This window comes from Xiphias gladius, chromosome 16, assembly GCF_016859285.1.
Source record: "Xiphias gladius isolate SHS-SW01 ecotype Sanya breed wild chromosome 16, ASM1685928v1, whole genome shotgun sequence".
Classification (NCBI taxonomy): Eukaryota; Metazoa; Chordata; class Actinopteri; order Istiophoriformes; family Xiphiidae; genus Xiphias; species Xiphias gladius.
The window spans coordinates 25,658,971-25,677,885 of record NC_053415.1 but is presented as its reverse complement, the minus strand read 5'-3'; the positions used below and the strand labels follow the sequence as shown (position 1 = coordinate 25,677,885).

Genomic DNA, 18,915 nt, shown 5'->3' with positions numbered 1-18,915 from the left:
CTCAATTGAAGGACAGGTCCGTCTTAAAACAATACTCACATGTCCATATGTTCACTGAGAAAAGCTTTTGAATGCTGTAATCATTCCTCCTGTTCATACTGGAGGTAGCGAGCTCTTTTTCCAATGAATTCTCCAACGTAAAAAACTAACGTGAGGCTTCAGCAGTCAAATTAATGAGTCAGATCAATCAGATATCTTCCACCGTTAGTCTTTTAGTACAAAATTCCGCCGACTGATGGAGCTTCATATTAAATCCAGCCAGTGGGTGGAAGAAGTACTCAAGAGCCTTTACTCAAGCAAAATACTCCATTACAAGTACAAGCGCTGCATTTAAAATCCTACCTATGTAAAAGTGCAGAAGTTTTACCATCAAAATTTAATTACAGCACTAAAAGTAAAAGTACCTGTTTTACAGAGAATCAGGCCCTGAAACGGATAATAATATGTATCATTATATATTATACTATACATACTGGTGCATAAGCTCATCATATGATTTTTATTTAAAAAATTTATATCTAAAAGTAGGTTGCTCTGAATCGTAATGAAGTAGAAGTATCGAGTAGCATAAAATAAAAATACCCAAGTAAAGCGGAAGCACTTAAGTTCAGTACTCGAGTAAACGTACTCAGTGACATTCTGCCGCTGACTCCAGATAAACTTAGGAACAAGGAGGAATGATCACAGCAAGCAAAACCTGTTTCGGTGTTCATGTGGGCGCCTGACTAGTGTTTTAGGACGGACATGAAAAAAACGTGAGCCTGTCCTTGTTCACGACAGAAGTAACATCCGCACCTTAATGCGTAGCGTCTGAGGGGGAACCCCTGGCACGCACCCCTGCGTGTGGGCACTGAAATACGACACCTCGTCCGTCATTACAGTAGGTCGGAGAACGTAGCCACACCCTCCGTTCTGTGAGAAGCGACCTCGGTGAAGGTCCAGCATGGCGCCGGGGGTCTGCTGGTTCAAGGCTACGAGCTGGACCCCTCCTTTCCAGTATCCTTGTGGATTAGGGTTACTGGAGTCCAGACGCACTGAGCTGGGTCGTACCCGGGTCAGACTGCGCTTGGTGAACATAACGAGGTCCTCTGGGCTCTCGCTGGTCAGCCGCCCGGCCTCTCCCTCACCCAGGGAGCACAGTGTCCAATAAGGCGGCTCGGGAGGCATCGGCGTGCTGGGAGAGGAGGGACTGCTGGGGGGCGACTGCTGCTGAGCCTGTTTGTGACCGGCTCTCTGGGCGTAGAAGCTGCGACTGCCGGTCCGAGCGATCGCCACCAGGTCTGACAGCTCTTTGTGGAGACGGAGCTTCCTGGGTTGAGAGGGGGGAGGCACCACCAAGACCACACCCAGTTCCTCCTCACCAGGGATGGTCATTCGCCGTCCTGCCAGAGGCCCTCCCCCTCCTATCTCCTCATCCTCCTCAGACACCTCCCCGTCAGATCCTTCCTGCTCCGGAGGGAGCTTCTTCCCCACTATTAGGATGCGTCCCTTCAGCTGCTCGGGGGAGGGTAAGGTTGTTGCTCGCCCTCCCAGGCTGACAGGCAGGGCCTCCGGAGTGTAAAGACGGGAGCCAAACACTTTCTTCAGGTGCTGTGCCATTGTTCGCTGCTGGGCAGGAGAGCAGCGCTGACACAGGTACAACAGGAGCGGGTACTGAGAGGTCAGGAAGGCATACTTATTGACCACCTCCAGGGCAGAGCGGATGGTGACGGGTGCATGGTGATGGTGGTGGTGGTGGTGGTGATGGTGGTGTCGGGGGATCTCCGGACCGTAGTTGACTCCAAGGAGAGGCTCCCCCTCTGGGCCATCAGTCACTCCCAGCTCCAGGCACCGACAGCCGGACTGCAGGGCCTTGATCAGCCCCCCTAGGTCCGCTCTGCCGTGGACCTGGTCATCCAGCAGGTAGGAGCGGTACGAGGTGCTGAGGAAAATAAATAAATAAATAAAAAATCAACATGACTCATTCACCAATACAAATAAAGTCCTGCTTTTTGATTACGTCTAATAGCATCAATCTCCCCCAAAAGAGACCTGAGCTCCCCAGAAACAACCAAATCTCAAGTTTTGGATGGGGTCTCAAAACTGGTAGATACTCATTCACATTTCTAATGCTACAAGAAATGATGAAGACTCAGATTAAAATCCAATGTGCCGTCATCGGTTATTTTAAATGTACGAGCGCCGCTCCGCTGTGGTCAGGGCCCCTGACTTCATCTGCTGCCACTGACGCCTGTAACATGACTGATCAGGACATGTGCAGGGCATTTTTTATTTATCATGGCTCATGAGCTGCTTTCATGTGTCCCTTTGTGTGCCTACGCATAGCTAATGCGCATGGCTTTGGTGTCAACTCAGTGATTCCCAACCACCGGCTGCCGGAGCGCACCTCCTGACAGGGGCTTCGGCTGAAAACGAGAGCCAGGGCCCAAACTTCTTTCCACATTTCCAATCTAATGTGCATAGTTTTCTCGAATGTTTCGGTGGTGGCAAACACAGCACAGTGAGTAAGCAGAAACCATCTGGCAGATGAGTGCGCAAGGCCAGTCTTGAAAAAGGAACCGCTCAGTGAATTAATTCAGAGACAGTCGGCTGTGCACAGACATTTCGTAACTGTTCACTCATCTGGCTGAACTTCACTCATCTGGCTGAACTTATGTGGCGGTTGTACGACTTTTGGCTGATATGTGGATGGTTAGATAATACACACTCTTTATTTGGGGATATTTACCTCTTGGAATACCGAGTAATGTCTGAAAGCTAATTGCTCTTTTTAGCCTGAACTACCAAACGCACCTGATGTAGTAGTGGGACAGAGACAGGTTCATGTCCTGACAAACCCCCTGGTGCTCCGGGTCAAGCAGCTGGCACTCGGGGGACTGCAGGTAGCAAGCGAATCCGTCCAGGCCCAGCAGCCCCCGCTCCCTGCCCTGGGCCGACGGCTCGCAGCGCCTCAGGAGCTCCCAGCAGCCCTCGGTTGTCGCCAGAGACAAACCCTGCTCCGTCTCCAAGAAGAGGCGCAGGTCCTGAGGGTCCAGACACTCCCGGTCCTTAGACAGTTGCACCAATAAGAAGTAGACGTCGGGCCGGGTGCAAAGCTCGCAGTAGGCCTCCTGAAACTCCTCACGGGTCACGTGGGAGGTCAGCTTCTCCTTGCTGCGCTGGATCTCCTTAAAGCGCAGACGCACCTGCAGCAAGAGAAAAGAGAAATTGGATGAAAGAGACGAGAGTTAGGTAGGATGAACGGTGGACAGTTTATTGAGTGAGAGATGAAGTGAATTAATTAGTCAGCCAGTATTAAGCCTCATACATTCAATGAAGCAGACAAATTTGATGAAATTTCATTTATCTTGTTTCAGTGAGGATATTAAAGTGACCCACATTAAACACAATGTGGTTATAATTTCTTCCCTCTAACCAAGTTTCCGTCTTCTCTTTCACCTTTTTCTTTTTGTCTGCTTCCTCTTTTTTTCCCCTCTGTTCCTTTATCGGCACTCAGTAGGGACGGGTTCCGCTAGCCGGTTCCATTTTGGATCCAGTTTGAAGCTGGTGAAATACCTGAATTCGTTAAGCCTCAAGGCCGACAAATCCCTTACTGAATGTTTTAGTCACGTTCTCTGATCAGGTCGTCTCTTTGGCTTCTCTCCTCTCACACCGCAGGCATCGGCAAAGAAGAAAAAGGCGGATGATGTGAACAAGCGTGTGATAACCACAAACACGGTGGATCGGCTTAAATATCTACCATCCAACATGCTAAAGGGAGAACTCAGCCTCAGCCTGCCGCCGGCATCACACTGTATTCTGTGACCCGCCAGATTCCGTGACCCGTGGCAGTGCAACAGCGTTTTTCTTCAGCTGACGTTAAATGCCTTGTGCAAAACATCGGCGGTTTATTTAGGTGATATTCACTGAAGGATAATGCGTGGTGCATGGAGGTGGCGGCCTCCTGCCGTGCGGGTGGTGTTCAGCGGCAGGGACAGGCAGACTGGTCAGGGTTGAGGGAACGCTGAACAAAGCGAAGTACAGAGAGTCCCTTAACGTAAGCCTGGTCCGAAGCGCCCAGGACCCAAGACCGGGCCGGAGGTCCATCTTCCGACGGGACAAAGACCCTAAGCACGCAGCCAAGGCACAGGAGTGGCTTGGGGACAACTCTGTGAATGTCCTCGAGTCCTTTTCAATAGATCTGCCAAAAATTTCAGAAATTCTGTTTTCGCTTCATCATGTTGGGGTTGTGAGCGTAGACTGATGAGGAAAAAAAAAAAAAGAATTTAAATGATTTTAGCGTGAGGCTGCCACACAACAAAGTGTGAAAAAAGTGAAGGGGTATGAATACATCCTGAGAGCACCGTATGTTCACAAGTCCATCCGTTGCTTGCTGCCGAGCAGGTAACATACATTGGATATATATATTTCCTCATTTTTAGTGCCTGCCGCAGCTAAAATCTGCGTCATCAGAGCAGTGAGAGGGCATCAAAACAGTGAAGAGAGCTGAAATTCACCACAAAGCTCCATAATGCTGAGGAAAACTGCAGAGTCGGGCGACATTCTCTGTGGGTCCATCACCATGAGCAAGCACTTACATACCACAGTACTGATTTTAGCCACTTAAAATATGAAAAAGGTAAATGCATAATGCAGAAATGCATTTGTGCAATTCATGGTGCACAGATTCATATTTGATATCCAAATGCATCCAGCAGGCCCAGTGTTTTGGCCACAGTTACATCCTTTTGCCCATGTGCGGCATAAATGTCTGCATGAAGCAAAGGCAAGAAGGTCTAAGATTTGAAGTTCGCCCTCACCTTGGCTTCCTTGATGCCGGGGCACAGTTTACAGATGGTGGCGACCGCCACGTCCTCCGACACGATGCCGTAGCCATCTTCATCCACCTGGGCGAACTCCGCTGCCAGCCACTCAGTCCTCATCTTGCTCCCCAGGCTGCCCTCTACCGTGACACCGCCTCCTTCACCCAGCCCTCCACCTCCTCCACCACCTCCCCCAGCACCGCCAATCACAGAGGGGTGGGCCAACAGGTAGCGAAGGCCTGTCACCCAGATGTTGGCCACATCGGCAGACAACGCAACCAAGTCCAGAGACTGTAGGGAGCGACAGATAACAAACATTATCGGATGGATGGTAAGATTATTGACTGTATGTCGTACAAGAAGAAACATTTCTAACATGGTATCATCTAAACCGGACCATGTAACTTGATCACATGCATCCATTTCTGCTTCTTCCCTTCTTACCTGGTAGTCATCCCCATGTATGACAGAGAAGGCTGCCTCCTCAGCCAGGTGTTCAGAGAGAGGGCCGTTGTGGAGGAAGGTCTCGGTGCTCTTCCCGGTGCGGACCTCCCGGATGCTGGAGACGTCCAGCCGAGCCCGGTCCCCGTCCTTCTTAGACGGCTCCCAGCGTAAGCAGCTCAGGTCTGGGTCCAGGGTGTAGAAACGACAGTAAACCCTGGAGTTGGGCCGGATCTTCTTCAGTTCACACCCGCCCTGCATGAACGCCAGGCAGTCTGCTGCACTGCTCACCTGGGATGGAAAGATCCACAAGAGCTTTGTTATCTACGATCAATTACACAAGTTTGTTCGTTGATTTTTTATTAGACATTTCCAATCCACCTTCTTCTCAGAGGGCATGCTGCTGAAGGACACAGTCTTCTTCCTGCCTCCGCCCACCTTCTGTACTGAGGGATCCTGGGAAAAGACAAAGACAGAAGGCCAAGAGGTCAAAATGAGAAGACGTGTTAAAGAGGAACAGCCTTAAAATCAGACTTAAATACACTCAGCACCCCCTTGGTCTCTATAGGTAGTGCAATTCAGAGCTAACATTCTCTAGTTATGAAATTAAAAATTGTAGGCTAAATATATCCGTAACACTTTATTTTACAGGCGCCATATTTTTCAGCTAATTTCCTGGAAACTTTCCTCATAATTTCCTAAGAATTTGCTGGTATTCAGCTATTAAATACTATGATATTTCAAAGAAAGGCCTATGCAATGTGACACTAATTATCCTAATCCTATCCACTCAGTATGTATCTTGGTAACAATTCTTTAAAAAAAAAAAAAAAACACCAATCTAACGGATCCATATTAAGACTGTTCATGTTAAAAAATGTGTACATATTAGACATGTTAACACATATTTCAACACATGGACACTAAAATATTTTGCATGTAGCAGCATCTTACAATTTATAGGACGATTAAAAGCCTCGACACTGAGGTTGCGCTGCAAGTTTCTACAGTTTCCACACTTGAAGTTGTTCTTTAAATGTACAACAAAAAGATTATTCTGTAAACTATGCAAATATTTGGTCTTGAGAGTAAAACCTTATTGGATTTGGACATTTCGGGGGCTTGTAGGTGTTTTCATAGCTTTTTTTCTTCCTCTTCTCCTTTTTTTTTTTTTTTTTTTTTTTTTTGCACAGGAGGAGCCGATCCAATGTGGAATCTCTTCCTCTAAATTTGGACAGAGTGGCTTTCATTTTCTCAGTCTTCCTGATCATCACATCCTTATTTAGCCTTGCAAGTGGACTTTGCAGGAAGGGATTTCATAAGCGGGGATGGAAGCTCTGTGCATGCATCAGTGTGGTTTTATCTGTAGGTTTACTACACAGAGAAGAACAGAGGCTAAGATTTCTAAGTAATTTAATATATATACATATAAACTTCCCTAAAACTTGTGAAAATAAAAAGTATGAACCTCAAGACTGTAAATGTAGCATTTAATAATGTTATAAATGTTGGTAACCGACTAAAGGAAGGAGTTGATTTTATATACAAAAAGACGTTTTTTTGTCTATGAATGAGTTTTTGGCAAACAGAAGGAGAATTAATTCATGTTTTGTCCAAATAACTTTACATATTTCCTTATTTGGTGTAATAACAAGGCCTTATGATCATTTCTGTATCTGCCAAGAGAAGGGTTATGACTTCAGTATTTCGTTACATGTTGAGTTTTAATAAGGTCAGAACTAAAGAGGGGTATTTGAAATGAAAAAAAAAAAAAAAGTTAATGTAACAATCATCATTATCATCTTACACATACAGCAGCAGGGTCCGTGAGACCCCAAACAATGAGGAAGTTAAATCCGGAAATCAGAAGGAGCAAGATATTAACAACATCCGGTTTTATTCCAGCGCTCACGACGTGTAAGGAAGACGTGTGAGTGGATGTCAGACGCTGGTTGGTATGCTGTGTTGTGCAGGTGTTTCTATCCCCTCTACTTTATCTTCAGTGTTTTCCCTTCCACCTTCAAGGCCAGTTCAGTTGTTGAAGGGGAAACGGCCTTTACTGCAAATACACCTCAGTGAATGTATCAGTACAGAATATCCGTACAAACCAAACACCGCTGGCGGTTCGAAGTAGCTGGGGAGAGGACTGATCAGAGGGAACGAGGCCAACTCTCTGCACTCAGCGCCAGGTGTAATTACTGCTCTCACTGCAGCTCCGACCATCGCAGCTCATTACAAACCAGTGAAGAGCTGCCGTCGGGGGCCTCGTCGGGCCCTGGCAGCAGAACTCATGAGAGCTAACTTGACATTGACATTTGCTCGCCAAGCAGAGACAAACCTGCCAATCAGTCCGGCCCGAGACAGCCAGAGGAAGGAGGGAGAGATCTTAGCAGGGCAACAAAACAGGTGTTAGCCGTATATATGTGTGTGTGTGTCTGTGTGTGTGTACACTGTAAGAAAAGACCACACTCTGCAGACAAGATACAGTACTGTTTCTTCCATACAGACAGCTTATGATAGGACGGGGTGCTTGGACGGACATACTGTTCAACTTTTAACTATGAAACTCCTCAAGATATTTAGCATTTATGTCACCTTTTTTCAACAGCAAAGTTGTTGAGTGATGTAGGCTGAGGCCTGTTTACAAACTTGACCTCATGTTTATTTGTGAAACAGTCAGAAAGACAGTTTTAGCGAGTAAATGAACAACGGCCCCCTTCATTGTCTGTCTATAAAACACGTGCTTTCGGTTTATCTGTTGCTAAATTAGTTAGCCACTAAGCTGGCTACTATTGCTGATCTCCTGGGATTTTCTCTCACAGCAGTCTCTAGAGTTTTTACTCAGAATGGAGCCAAGAATTCACAAAAAACTTCCAGTGAACAGACGTTCTTTGGAAGGAAACGCCTTGTTGATGAGAGAGATCAGAGGAGACTGGCCAGACTGGTTGGAGCTGACAGAAAGGCTGCGGTGACTCAGATAACTGCTCTTTACAACTGCGGTGAACAGAAAAGCATCTCAGAATCCACAATACGTCAAACCTTGAGGTGGACGGGCTACAACAGCACAAGACCACGTCAGGTTCCAGTCCTGTCAGCCAAGAACAGAAATCTGAGGCTGCAGTGGCCACAGACTGCACCAAAACTGGACAGTTGAAGACTAGAAAATGTAGCCTGGTCTGATGAATCTGGATTTCTGCTGAGGCAGCTGATGGTAGGGTCAGAATCTGGTGTCGACAGCATGAATTCATGGACCCGACCTGCCTTGTGTCCTCAGTCCAGGCTGGTGGTGGTGTAGTAACAATGTGGGGTTGTTTTCTTGACACACTTTGGCCCCTTAATACCAATCAATCATCGTTTGAATGCCACAGACCATCTGAGTATTGTTGCTGACCATGTGCTTCCCTTTATGGCCACAGTTTACCATCTTCTAATGGCTACTTCCAGCAGGATAATGCTCCAGGTCACAAAGCTAAAGTCGTCTGAAGCTGGTTTCATGAACATGACGATGAGTTCAGTGAATTTCAGTGGCCTCCCCAGTCACCAGATCTGAATCCAGTAGAAAAACCTTTGGGATCCAGTAGAACAGGAGATTGGCAGCATGAATGTGCAGCTGACAAATCTTCAGAAATGATGTGATGCAGTCGTGTAAACATGGACCAGAATCTCAAAGGAAAGCTTCCAACATCCTGTGGAATCCAGGCCACGAAGACCTGAGGCTGTTTTGAGACCAGAGGGAGGAGCTACCCAGTATTAGTGTGGTGTTCCCAATAAAGTGCTCAGAGGTTGTATATTTCCTGTAGCCTGAGTAAATGTCATCATGTATGCAGTTTGTAAACATAGTCTGGAAAAAAAAAAATTGTCAGCTAAAAAATAGTTCAAAATATTCCAAAAACTGCAGTGTAAACTGAATATTGTGTATCTTTTAATGTGATCGGATCTCTTGAGTGCGTGAAGTGCTGTGACACAAGAACAGACAGCGGTAACCTGATATAATCATCATCATCCATAATGAAGACGAAGGCATCGGGGGCATCCTGAGCTTGGGCTGGAAATCTCCCAGTGGATCCGTTTTACTGCCTCACTCACTCAGCTTCAGTGAGCGAGGCAGTGCGGTCATACACTGAACTTTTTATCTGGTGATGATATCATTTTTATGTGAGAAGCAAGTGTACAAAGTGAGTCTTAGCTTAACAAGTCGTGGCAGCCTGCTGGCTCCCAGGAGACGTGTGCGAAAACCTCCTGTCGCTCACAGATGACCTATCGTCCACGGAGTACGCGTTAACGAGGCACTTAAATCTGACAACTTCGCGCCCTACGCGCTGACAACTCACACGCTGCTCCGTGCTCCACAGAAATGTGATCAAACCAACGTCCCAACTGTCGCACAGCCCGTGCACCCGCATGCACGGGCTGTGCGGGGCTTCTTTAAGCCTACTCTTTGAACTCCCAGGAACCAAGGCATGAGGTATTTTCGGTGACATAAGGTCCAATGATTAACTGATTATGAGAGAGCTAAATTTCATTTGAAGCCGTGCAGGCCTCGGCTCTGCTTCCTGGCTCCGAGGCTCTGGCAGATCTGGCTGCAGGCGAGGATCCGAAGGGCCACCCGAGGCTCTGTTAGGTCTGGAGCCTCTGGAGAGATACTGTGTACTATCAATACAAATACGAGGTGAGAGAGAGGATTAACTTTTCCTCGAGGAGAGGAAGGCTGAAGGTATGGCACTGCTTGGACATTACCGATAAGATATCAACGAGTCGTTTGTCCATGACCGTTAGAACGACGCATCGAAGCATTTGGCCGTGTCTGATCCGACTCCCCGGGACAACATCATTCATCTGTGCCTGTCCGACGTCAGATGAGCGGGGTCCGTAGCTTCCTGAACCCAGCGATCCGATACGGCACGAGACCGGCCAGCTGTGCAGGCCCGAGATAGGAACTGAGGTTTTAACTATTTTTCTTTTCCCCATTTGACACACAACTATTTGAGGCACCTTCCATGTGGACAACTGAGTGCTACACCGAATGTCTTCCAGGAGGGACTTGATTAAAATATACGTCATTATCCCGGTTTTTAAAAAGGGATAATGGATTTTCTCGATTTCTGGATTTCGAGAAAACTGACAGAAGAAAATGCAAATTAATGCTAGTTTCCATCCACTACCTTTAAGCGAGTATTAGCATATATCTGATTCCATTATAGGTTATTTACTGGATTGATGTGAATAAGTATTCACATATTTAAATGTTTATTTCATTTGATTCTAGTTTATTTTGAAGAACCTTGACCTTGGAAACGGCGGTCTCACCACGAGGTCCGTTTAGTAGCTGTTAAGTAGCTGGAGCTTATAAACAATATAAAGTCCTTTGACGCGCTCAGAAAGAAATGGAAATTTGAACATCGACAGTTCCACGACAAATGGAGAAAATCCCTCTGCCGATGCAGATCATGTGATTTGACCGAAAGCTCCAGACCAGCTACAAAAAACGGACCTCGAGGAGAGTTGTTCTTCCACCAGAAAACTGTATGAATGAACCACACTCCATACATACTGGCACATAAAGCAACTCGCCAACCAAAAATGAATTTAACTATAAATCTAAGTATTTAACATTTATAAGCAGTCGATAAACATTTCATAAATGTTTTATTCCACAATGTAATGTAGTTGTAAGCAGATATAAGGACATTTTAAATGTTTATTAACATACGGTATTTTTAATTATTACATCTGTATTTTATTATATTATCACTCGTTATCTGTTTGGACCAACCTCCACTTAACAAATAACAAATACATTAAACACTTCTGTCCACTTACAACTACACTGACTAAGCGTTTTTATACCGCTTATAAATACTGAACAGGGGGCTCTAGGTAAAGTGTTACCATTTTTATTTTAGTAGAATGAGACACACTAAATTCAAAAACTGACGACACAAACACAAACGACCGGGTGAAAAACCAGGTTTTGTGGCACAAACATCATATCCATACATTTTTTTACTACTTGGAGGAACTCGGGCAAATAACCATCAACTCATCTGCTGTTCTGTCTCCAGTTTCTAAATTTAGAGGCATTTTCTGAGCTGCGACTGCTGCTCAGTGACCTCGTTGACCCTATGTTCACTGAGTTTACCATAAACTATTCAATCAATAGTGTTTTCGCAGCAACAAACACCACAGCTTTTGACTGTGTGGGCATATACATGTAAAAACCAGGTAAAAAAACAAAAACAAAAACTGAGCTTAAAGGTTCACTCACACTTGACCTTGGAAATCATCTGTTGAGGAAACCATGGGATATGGTCGAAAGCCAGAGGTGGAATGTAAGTAAGACCATTGACTCAGGCGCTGTACTTAAGTACATTCCTGAGGTATTTCCATTTTATTCTACTCTATATTTCTGCTCCACTACATTTCAGAGGGGAATAAAAACCATTTTACTGCTTGTCGACTTAAGTTGCTTGCGACTCTGCTGTTTAAAAATTCACACCAAAAGATACTGTCAGCTTTGAAATTACAACAAATCGCTTAAGATTAAACCAGTGGTTTCCGAACAAGTAGCAGCTTTTATTTCTATTTTTCATATGTAAGTACTGCACTTTCACTTCACAGTGGAGTATTTTTACTTAGGCAAAGGATCTGGGATCATGCTGTTAAAACCTTGAGATTTTTTTTTTCTTCTCAAGCAGGGGAAAATTAATTTAAACTCACCTGTTCTCATTTTAAAATTCACTGTATTTTCTTTGGGGAAAATAATGCCGAAAATCAAAAATAATGAGGAGCGAACAACCACAACCATGATTACCTTAGAGAACGAGAAGGGAGGGAAAGAGGTAGAGCGGGAGAGGGGGAGAGAGCGAGAGAGCCGAAAATCGTTGCCTCGTCCCGTTCACTACGCAAACATGTATTGATTTCCAATTCCAATATTCCCACACCGCCCAGCACACGGAAACACACAGGGAGGCAACGAGGTCAGAGTTTCCGATAGAGGCTGTTTGCTTGTTTCTCTTTATTCACGTAACCCTCCCACCAAATGACTTTTTTATTAAGTTGGTCAGCGAGGAGGGCGGTCAGACGAGCTTAGAGAAAGCAGGTCAGCGGGTATTTACGTCGACAGAGGGAGGGGGGGCAGGGGGGGCGGCCATGGACTCATGCGTATGTCTCTCTGGCTGCGTTAGTGATGCTGTGAAGCGGCCCCGGACTTTTGGGAACGCCGATGTTGTCGTGGCTGTCGTTACTATTCCAGTGCGTGCATGTTGCGTGTTTCCACGGTCACTTTGTCATCTTGGTGCATGACACGCGATGCCATCCAGGAAACCGTGGCCACGTTCTCGTAAAGCCTTTAATGCAGCGCTCTGTTTGGCCTAAGAGGGCATCTATCAGTTATAATCCACAGCCTGCATTAAGCTCCATCTCCCTCTCTCTGGTTTGTTTTACTTCTACGCTCTCTTTAGCTCAGATCTGATCATTCTCTCCATCACTGAGTCGCTGCCAGGGGAAAAAAGACTCTCAGCACAGATGGAGGGACGGTAAAGAGAAATGGGACCGAGAGCTGGAGGGGAAAGAGACGAGGCGCAAGAAAGGTCAGACAAGCAAATTAAGAGAATGGGTAAAAAAATGAAAGGATGTCTTTAAGTGGGGATGGAAAAAAACAAACAAACAGACAGACAAATATCTAGGAAACTGCACGCACGAATAAAAAAATACAGTGCAAAGGAGCGAACCGAGAGATGGGAGAGGAAAAGAGGATAGAGATGCAACAAGTGGAGACGCAGGGAGCCGGAGAAAGGAGCGACAGTAGAACAATAAGTCATTGTACTGAACCGGGCATGGACAGCGCATGGAGTGTTCACTGCAGCTGGCTCACTGAGCATAAACTATTCAGAGCCAAACTCCAGCAGAAATGACCTGTTACGTGTGCGACCCCAGAGGAAGGCAGGGTTTTATTTTTTAACCCTTGAATGCACATCCCAGGTCTTCAGCAACCGTGGACCTGAACACACCCTGTCTAATTCATTCATTCATTTCAGATGAGCCCTCAGCTCCCTGGAATTCACCAAACTGTTGGTCCTCAAAAAGAAATGATAAAAAGCATTGCTTTTCTCCCATGTTTTGTTCAGTCAATAAGGTCGCGACAGACCCCAGGTGTGTGGGAGTGTTTTATTCTCCGCATGCTGGACGCAAATGATAGTGGGTAATGCTGTTTTTTCAGGTTTGACCTCACGATGGCGCTGCTGCCTCACTGCTACTATGAATGTAGTACGATACAGACAGAATGATGAGTCTTGCTGTTTATATTGTCGCAGTAACATGGCGGTGCAACACTTTGGCGTCAGGTTTGGTGCGGAGAAGCGTTTTCTTCGACACTGGAGGGTTTTGACGACGGCAGCTCTGCAAAGGACGGTGCACCTGAGGCCCCCGATGACGAGAACTAGGCTTTATTTCATTCACGAATCGGATCATGGGGCATGAGAATAACAAGGCTAGCTCAGGCCAAACGAGCTCTGTACAATCAGCAGTCCCAAGAGAAGTTGGGAAGGATGAGGGAATCTCACGTAGTCACCGCCGCTGCCTCGACCTTGCTGCTATGAACGAGAAAGTAGTTTTCCTGGCCAAAATTTCCAACTTGGGAAGCCAGAAGATCACATCCGTGGACACAGCTCGAGAGAAAAGAAAAAGAAGCCGATGGACACTCGAAAAGTTTTTACTGCTTCAACTGTAAAGCTCCCGCAGAAAACACTGGAGGAAACACATCTGTCCGTCCACAATCGACCATTAAAACAGAGGAGTGGTAAGCACAACCATGTTGCAGGGACCGTGATCAAGGGACTGTGATCCGTGAGTACGGTGCTGACTGTTGTGGGTTTGGTAGGTGTCAGTCTATGAGAAGTTAAAGCAGACTGTGGGTAAGATAAGACAGTATAAACATCGAACTGTATGAAGTTTGACATTTTTATGACTGTGAACGTAAAAAAAGTCATAAATGAAAAATATATATTTTTGTGTGTCTGTTGTTAATAATTTGTTCTGAAAAGTTCACAAGCATGATTTTAATCTTAATCTGCTAAGGCACTAACAACCCGAGCAATGTGTTTGAAAGAAACCCCCATGCATTTAAGGTTCAGATATGGTAGAAGCAGACCCACGTGGGCAGTAAGGCACCATGGCAGAGTCTTCTACCGGGAATCCGTGAAGAAATGATGAAAACAAAGAACAGACCCTGATCAAAACGTTGGTGGAAAAGGTTTTTGCGGGCCAGACATCGGTCGATGTTGATCATCACGGCGACACAAAAGCCCGGACACGGCAGCAGCAACAGGCGCTGACGAAGCCAACTAAAGAAGAGGGTCTGGTCCGGAGTCTGGCTGGCACAGCGCAACTCCAGACTCAGCTTTCTCGCCATCAGGCTCGACGGACCGCAGCTGCTCGAGCTGGGCACTGAAGCCCAGGTGTGCGAGGCCTGGACGTTGACTTTGGGACAGACTCAAGAGAGAAGGTTGTGGAAAACAATTCGGCACCTGAGTAGAGGAAGAAAGACATGGCCAGGAATAATACGATACGGTTGCGGGCTCGTATCCTGGGAGATTTCACTGTAACTCTATTTTCCCTCCATCGTCTCTGGCCTTACATACATTTCTTGAGAGTGAACCGACTTTGATTAAGGCTTGATTAAGCATCTCAGGACTGATATGAAAGTGGCTCCAAGATCTACACTCATCAGGTACTCATCTACATCAGACCGCACATCTCAGACTCTAGTTTAGTGTTGTTTTACTGCCACACCGGCCTTGAAAATGCATTCTGTCGACCAACCACGGGCATCAATCTGCCGCTACAACAGCCTGCACTCTCACACAGCATTAGCGACGTCCAACAGTGATGGTGGCGACGTTTCAGCTCATCCCGAAGGAGCTGGATGGAGCTGAGGTCGGGACTCCGTGCGACCCAGCCAAGTTCCTCCACACCAAACTGGGAAAACCATTTCTTTAGGGATCTGGCATTGTCAGGTTGAGACCAGAAAGGGCAGGGGTGTCCATATACCTTTGGCTATATAGCAGATATTGCATATGAATAACAGTAACCGTATTACTCCCCGGAAACTGATGCAGGTTTGGGCCAACCATTTCAACACTTTTAAAATAAAAAAATCTTATATCCATAAATGAAAAGAGTCTGAAAGAAAACTCTGACTGAGATCCATTAAATTCTTCCCTAAAACATTCATGTGCCCCTTTTCCTTACGTTTTCTTGTTTGAATAACCGAATGAAACTAAAGGAGATGGGGGTAAAACCCACAACACTCCACGTATTTTCAATACTAAAACAGAGCAACTAGTCTCATTCAAGCCTGCAGATCCCCACTTTCCCGCGGGAATGCGGCCTGCAAAAGCTACAGACCCGCACAACAGACGGGAGCCTTTATTCTGCCACGCTGTCCGGCACAGTGACCTTCAGCTGTAACCCACCGGACACTGGCTCAAGTTAAATCAACCGAGAGACTCGATGGAACATTCACGTAAAAATCCATTTACGGCTGCGACAACACTCCAACACACACCCGCTCGTTCATCAGTGCCACACTGGGCCCGCACCCCGCCTCAGCGTTTCCATCCATTGACCAACTTGTTAACACAGCTTGTTAACTTTGTGCGTGCGTGTGTGTGTGTGTGTGTGCACACAGACTGCCGAAACACGCCAGACCAGCACCTGGCAGTTGCATAAATCTGGTCCCAATCCGATGCCATGATCTGACTAATGATCCCTCAGCACATTGGCGGTAGATTACCACGATAGATTACCGCGCCCCCGTAGGCATTCACAGTCTTACAGCCACTAATCCACAGCAAAGGACGGGCCGCTGTGTATCGCAGTCAGCACAACGGCCCAGAACTGTGCAGAGGACACACAGCCAGTACACACTCACTCACACACACACACAGATGTTACACTCTAGGCAGTTATATTGCCGACGTGTGACCTTTTATTACTTTTTGTCAGTTCTGTATAATTTTGTTTACAGTTTTTGCGGTAATAAAAAAAAAAAAAAAATCTTGGAGTTTAGCAACAGATTTGACCACCACTTTTCAGAAAGTTCATTTCCTTTGTGTGAAATCCTTCAGCCACAAAAACTTTTGAAATCATCTACAATGGAAACAAAGTTCTGCTGCGAAACATTTTGCTGTTGGTAGACGAGGTACATCAGAGAAATCATATAATAAGGAGAATTTAGTTCAACTTCCACTCCATTATTATTATTATTATTATTATTATTATTACTATCAGACAGAAACTGTCAGTGTGTCAGGCTCTGTTTCTGTACTGCCGTCATCCAGGATCTACTCTTAACCAACTCTCTGACATTTGAGAACATTTTTGAGTCCGAAAAAGTTAAATGATCAGTTTTTATTCTTTAGACTTTGTGAGTAGGACTGAAAGTGAAGGATTTCTACTTTTATCTTTCACTTAAATCTAAATGTTTACTTTCAGCTGCTTGATAATCACGGGCCCCGGCTCTTCTGCACAAGCCACGAAAAAAAACATAGGAAGGGTGAATCTGGAAACGCAGGTCTCCCCCTCCTGCAGTGTCGATGGGGAAAGCGAGCCAAGCTTTGCTTCCAACTCTCCGCGATCACTCTTTTTGCACGTCGATAAAGTCGATCTGTTTCTACTGTTTAAGCTTTAAGACGAAACAAGACGCCCAACAACAGTGAGTCCAGTGTCACCGAGGAGCCAAATAACTATCAAAAGCTGAAAATAGCCCACGAAAACAGTTAGAAGACGCTGCAGCCCTTTTCCCCGTGTGTGTGTGTGTGCGTGTGTCTCTTTCAGCCTGATTTATCTTCTCTTATGCTAAATTGCACACAGACACTGTGCACTGATGGAGCCCGCTGAGTCAGGGTGAGGGAGCAGAAAGGATTAAAAAAAAAAAAAACTAATAAAAAACTCTTGGAGTTTAGCAACAGATTTGACCACCACTTTTCAGAAAGTTCATTTCCTTTGTGTGAAATCCTTCAGCCACAAAAACTTTTGAAATCATCTACAATGGAAACAAAGTTCTGCTCTTGAAACATTTTGCTGTTGGTAGACGAGGTACATCAGAGAAATCATATAATAAGGAGAATTTAGTTCAAATTCCACTCCATTATTATTATTATTATTATTATTATTACTATCAGACAGAAACTGTCAGTGTGTCAGGCTCTGTTTCTGTACTGCCGTCATCCAGGATCTACTCTTAACCAACTCTCTGACATTTGAGAAGATTTTTAAGTCCGAAAAAGTTAAATGATCAGTTTTTATTCTTTAGACTTTGTGAGTAGGACTGAAAGTGAAGGATTTCTACTTTTATCTTTCACTTAAATCTAAATGTTTACTTTCAGCTGCTTGATAATCACGGGCCCCGGCTCTTCTGCACAAGCCACGAAAAAAAACATAGGAAGGGTGAATCTGGAAACGCAGGTCTCCCCCTCCTGCAGTGTCGATGGGGAAAGCGAGCCAAGCTTTGCTTCCAACTCACCGCGATCACTCTTTTTGCACGTCGATAAAGTCGATCTGTTTCTACTGTTTAAGCTTTAAGACGAAACAAGACGCCCAACAACAGTGAGTCCAGTGTCACCGAGGAGCCAAATAACTATCAAAAGCTGAAAATAGCCCACGAAAACAGTTAGAAGACGCTGCAGCCCTTTTCCCCGTGTGTGTGTGTGTGTGTGTGTCTCTTTCAGCCTGATTTATCTTCTCTTATGCTAAATTGCACACAGACACTGTGCACTGATGGAGCCCGCTGAGTCAGGGTGAGGGAGCAGAAAGGATTAAAAAAAAAAAAAAAAAACGAATAAAAAACTCTTTGAGGGAGTCCAGCGAAACCAGAATGATTCATTGATATCTGCGACCGGAGGTGTCTGTGTACGGGTCTGTCGGTGGGGAAGGTGTGTGTGCAGACATTTCAGCGCAGGCCCACTGACTCTATCTGGGTGAGTCATCCAATAAAAGGTGCAATAAGTCCGATTCCTGCGGTACCTGCGTGGGGCACTGTTTGTTGCTTCCTGCGCAGTAGGGATTCTGCACCGACGCGGTCGGCTCACTTCTAATCATCAGAAACGATCGACAATTAGAGGCACAGGTCCGGTAGGCCGCAACATTCAGGCCCGCAAAGCCTCCACGACCTGAACCTCGCACGGTTTGTGAATAACGTGTTGGGAAAACGATGCCTGGGCGTGTATTCAGGACATGTGTTATCATTATGCTTCAGCTGGTGTGTGTGTGTGTGTGTGTGTGTTTGTGTGTGTGTGTGTGTGTGTGTGTGTGTGTGTGTGAGCGTGAGTGTTTGTGTGTGTGTCATCCAGTCAGTAATTTATTCCTTTCAGTCTGGAAAACTGAAGACAGAAAAACAAATCTCTTACTTCGTAGGTATAAAATGGAAAGTGATGTTGAGGTGGATCATCTTATGAACAACAAAACCAAAACTAGATATTAACCTTTTTTCTGTTTTCAGTTTTTTGTTTTTTTGTTTTTTTCCCCCACAGTGTCTTTGGGATTTAGATTCTAGACTGTGCAGGCACAAAAAACCCCTGGTCACAGATAAAAAACTGCCCCCCACCTCTCCTATATAGGAACAAGACCCCCCCCAGAAGAGACACAAGACGACTACACACATTTGCAGCCATCT

The 18,915-nt window shown here is 45.6% G+C and overlaps 1 protein-coding gene across 1 annotated transcript in view; it reads right to left on the bottom strand.

Annotated features, from left to right (window-relative positions):
* plcl1 (phospholipase C like 1) overlaps positions 1 to 18,915 on the bottom strand; it is a 99,535-nt gene that overhangs the window by 23,356 nt on the left and 57,264 nt on the right. Inside the window, exons 2-6 of the mRNA XM_040149223.1 lie at positions 5,625 to 5,699; positions 5,247 to 5,534; positions 4,800 to 5,093; positions 2,794 to 3,185; positions 796 to 1,921 (exon numbers count right to left, since the gene is read on the bottom strand). Of these exons, the coding sequence (XP_040005157.1) occupies positions 796 to 1,921; positions 2,794 to 3,185; positions 4,800 to 5,093; positions 5,247 to 5,534; positions 5,625 to 5,699 (2,175 nt within the window). The remainder of the gene's footprint in view (positions 1 to 795; positions 1,922 to 2,793; positions 3,186 to 4,799; positions 5,094 to 5,246; positions 5,535 to 5,624; positions 5,700 to 18,915) is intronic.